General features: G+C 36.6%; 2 protein-coding genes across 2 annotated transcripts; both read right to left on the reverse strand.

Annotated features, from left to right (window-relative positions):
- On the reverse strand, window positions 1-945 carry LOC141271634 (taste receptor type 2 member 39-like). The gene has a single exon (XM_073681677.1). It carries the CDS (start codon window positions 943-945, stop codon window positions 1-3), a length of 945 nt encoding a protein of 314 aa, XP_073537778.1.
- A 1,868-nt stretch (window positions 946-2,813) lies between these two features.
- Window positions 2,814-3,707, reverse strand: LOC141271635 (taste receptor type 2 member 40-like). The gene has a single exon (XM_073681678.1). The coding sequence runs from the start codon at window positions 3,705-3,707 to the stop codon at window positions 2,814-2,816; it is 894 nt and encodes a 297-aa protein (XP_073537779.1).
- Between the last annotated feature and the right edge of the window lie 266 nt (window positions 3,708-3,973).

The raw sequence follows: 3,973 nt of genomic DNA on the forward strand, positions 1-3,973 counted from the left end.
CTAAGCAGTCGTTACAGTAACTTCTGCATTGACAGCATCAGGCTGTATACAGAAAAGTTTCTTTAAAGTATTTGTAAGCTTCCTGTTTCCGGAAATTAAAATTACAGAATTTATTGTAGGAAAAAAGGAAACAATAATTAGACAAAGAGTCATCGTTATGTCATCTGGAAAGCCCACGGGATTGTATATTAATGTAAAAGAGCCATAGAAAATCAAGTAGAATATTAATAGTAAAGTCACAGTTCTAGCAGCTGATATATGTGAACTAATTTTAGATTGTCCTTGACCTTCACTGCTCTGTCTCATCCGCCTCATGTGCTTACACAGAGAGGTGATGATAGCCCCGGCTGTGAAGAAAATAATGATAAAAGCAGCAGAAGCAACAAATATAAACAGTTGAAACATACAATTGCATCTACTGCTGTATTTCGCAGATACAATTGTTGTTAAGTTCCCTGTAACATTTAGTGTGGTTGATGAAATATACAAGTATAAATCCCAGTAAGCTGGCATCCCGGCACACCAGGACAGAACCACAGAAAAAGCAAGCATCCAGGGCACCAATGTGGAAAGCTTCGACTTCAGCTTGTAAAATAATGTTCCTCGAAGATTGACGATCTTCACAAAGTAGTAGAAACACAGACAAGTGGAGCACCAGAGACTGCAGAATGAGTATGTAGTCTGCATCGCTATAACCATGTAGATAACCCAATCTTCAAAGTAGTAGCCAGAATATAAAAAGAAAGTAATCTCTTGGAAGACAACAGATCCTTGAAGAAGCATGTTAGAGATTCCAATTCCATTGAGGATAAGATTACAAGGGTTGTGTTCATGAGTCTTTAGCCAGTCTATAAAGTGAACTATCAGGATAAAACTATTCCCTGTTACACCTGTCACAAGAAACATACAATGAACAAGTACATAAATATCTGCAAGAGAGGCCATGTTTGTGGTATAGAAAAAATTATATTAAGGTCTTGTTAAGCTTACTGTTGAAATTGAGATTTCAAGGAATATCTGTTCTACCTTTTTTTCTAATAAAGTTCAAAGAACTTTGGAGATTTGGATTTGGACCTTTCTGATGATCCTGACAACCAGTTTTTGAAAAGGAGGAAATCTTCTTGGTTTCTTGTAATTCCACGTTTTTCGACCGAGGATGTTGATTCTCTAAAGTCGTTATGACGATTCGTAAGGGTGTAGATTCTAACAAAAGGTGTAATTTTTTTTGCGTTTCTCCTTGCTTAAAACTCATTCCATGAACACACACTATTTTACGAGTACATAACAAAAATAACATATTTGCAAGTCAATGGAATACCTGACAATTGGTTTTCCGTGTTTCTTTTTGAGGAATACAAATAAGGTGGTCGAGAACATTTATCTTTTCTTATGACACAAATGCCCTTTACAGTCAAGTGCATACCAGAAAGATATTAATGTCATATACAATGTTTCTCCAAGAGATTATAGAAATTATACTCTATGTGTTAATCGTTCAGAATGTCTGCTTTAGAAAGTTCACATATACACATAAAGTTAAAGGCTCTGCACAAAGAATAAATCACACAGTAAAAAAACATTACCTAAAACATCAGCATTATTTATGCTCCATATCAGGACCAGATCAATGAATTTAAAGGGGTTAAAACTCCTTACCGATGTTGTCCTAGGTGGGATTTGAACCCAAGATCCCAGCAACATTGTTAACCACTCCACCACCATGCTGCCCATATAAATTTTGAACTATATGGAGATGGCTGCTCCTAGTAAGCACCTGTTCACACCTATTTCTTGTTTTGGAAGTGCCGGACAGTTTTTTTCTGTTTCCATACAAATTTTGAAGTTATCCTCTATCCATAGAATAGGGGATAACTTCCCGGCCACTGGGTTCAACACCAATCATGAGAACTGGGGCTCTCAAGAGTCCTGTGTGAATGGAGTTTTGATCGCTCTTGCACACCTCTGCTCCATACATTTATAATGGGAGTGCCGAAGACCAGCCGAATGCTGCGCTTGACTACCTCTCTATTGTATGAATCATCACTGCATTTGCAACACTTTAACGACACCACAGCACATTATGCTATACATGTGCCTAGCTTAGCAAATAAAGGTTTCAGATTTTTTTTAACTTTTGAAGGGCTGGAACTTTCTTTTTTCCTAGTTACATGCCTTTTTTACGCCATTAGTAACACGAATCCTTGATCCTTTAAAAAGCAATTTAGGCTAATTTCTATAAAAATTAGCCTAATTTAGGCAAGAACCTGGATCAGCATGCATGCTGTAGTATGGGTGTGCAAACATTCTGTATGCCACTTTAAGCTAGACTTTAAAATGTCTGGCCTCTTTAAATATATTTATCTCATCTATGATTATTTTTAGCCTGTGATACATTTGGCCATTAAATAATTCTAAAGTAGGCAACCACAGTTTTTACAAAATTCTTTTATGTTGTTATCCATATTACATTGCTCTATGCCTAACATCTAGCTATGAAATCTAAAAATAAAAAACTTTTCTGCAATAAAATAGACCACTATAAAACCAGCCACATAAGAAGGAAACAACATAGTCAGACCCAGTAATTTGTATGGGAAACATGGAAGGGCAGTGGACATTCAAGGTTCGCTTAACCGCCATTTACCTAGGGAATTGAAACCTATGCGAAAATAGAATTTGTGTTCATTAGTTTGAAGGATATAAGGAATAAGAAAATAAAGTAAATTTATAAAAACATACTTTATCAGGAGTGACTAATGACTCAAAAATCATATATATTGTGATGACCATCAATTGCCAATGATGAGGTGGAGTTAATTAGTTGTGACATTGGCTTCTGTATTGCCAACACTAGGTTGCATACCAAGAAGCTTTCTCAAAACATTTGTAAGTTTTCTGTTTCCAAAAATTAAAATAATAGAATTTATCGATGGAAAACACGAAATAATAATGATACAAACAGTCATTGTTATGTCATCTGGAAAACCCAAAGGATTGTATATTAACGTAAAAGAAGCATAAAAAAGCATGTAAACCACCAGGAGTAAAGTCACAGTTCTAGCCGCTGATAGATGAGTATTGATTTTAGCATGTCCAAAGCCTTCATTGTTCTGCCTCATGCGTCTCATGTGCTTACACAGAGAGGCGATGATGGTCCCTCCTGTTAGGGAAATTATAACGAAAGCTGCGGAAGCAATACAGATGTACAGATCAAAGATGCAATTACATCGGCTCCAGTATTTAGTTGATACTACAGTTGTGATATTGCCTGAAATATTTAAGGTTGTGGTGGACACAAGCAAGTATAAATCCCAGTATGCTGGCAACCCAGCACCCCAAGAGAGGGCAAAAGAGAAAGCCAACAACCATGGCACCAGTGTCGAAAGCTTTGCCTTTATCTTGTAAAATAATGTTCCACGAAGGTTGACAATCTTCACACAGTAGTAGAAGCATAGACAGGTGGAGCACCAAAGACTAGAGAATGAAAATATGATCTCCAGGGCTAAAATCACATAAATAACCCAATCTCTAAAGTAATAGCCAGTATAGATGTAGAAAGTAATTTCTTGGAAGACAACAGTTACTTGAAGGAATATATTGGAGAATCCAATTCCATTGAGTATTAGGTTACCAGGATTGTGCTCATGGGTGTTCAGCCAATCCAGAAAGTGAACAGTCAAGATAAAAATATTGCCGATCAAACCCATCACTAGGAATATACAGTGGACTAGCACGTTAACAATCACAGTTAGCGACATACTGAATATTTAGAATATTCACGTCTATCCTGCTGATGGTCCAATTTCTTCTTCTGGACAATTTTGTCTTGACTTTGTCTTGGTACAAGTCAAACAGATTCTTTACAGGATATCAGCGCGCTCTGCCAGTCTACATCTATGACTCTTTTGACGTGTGTACTTGCATAGTCCTATGTGTGTAAATTCTTAGACAAGATTTTGTTTTAACTTAATCT

This window comes from Phyllobates terribilis, unplaced genomic scaffold (genome assembly GCF_046119375.1).
Source record: "Phyllobates terribilis strain yellow unplaced genomic scaffold, ASM4611937v1 Scaffold_5__5_contigs__length_657084704, whole genome shotgun sequence".
Lineage (NCBI taxonomy): Eukaryota > Metazoa > Chordata > Amphibia > Anura > Dendrobatidae > Phyllobates > Phyllobates terribilis.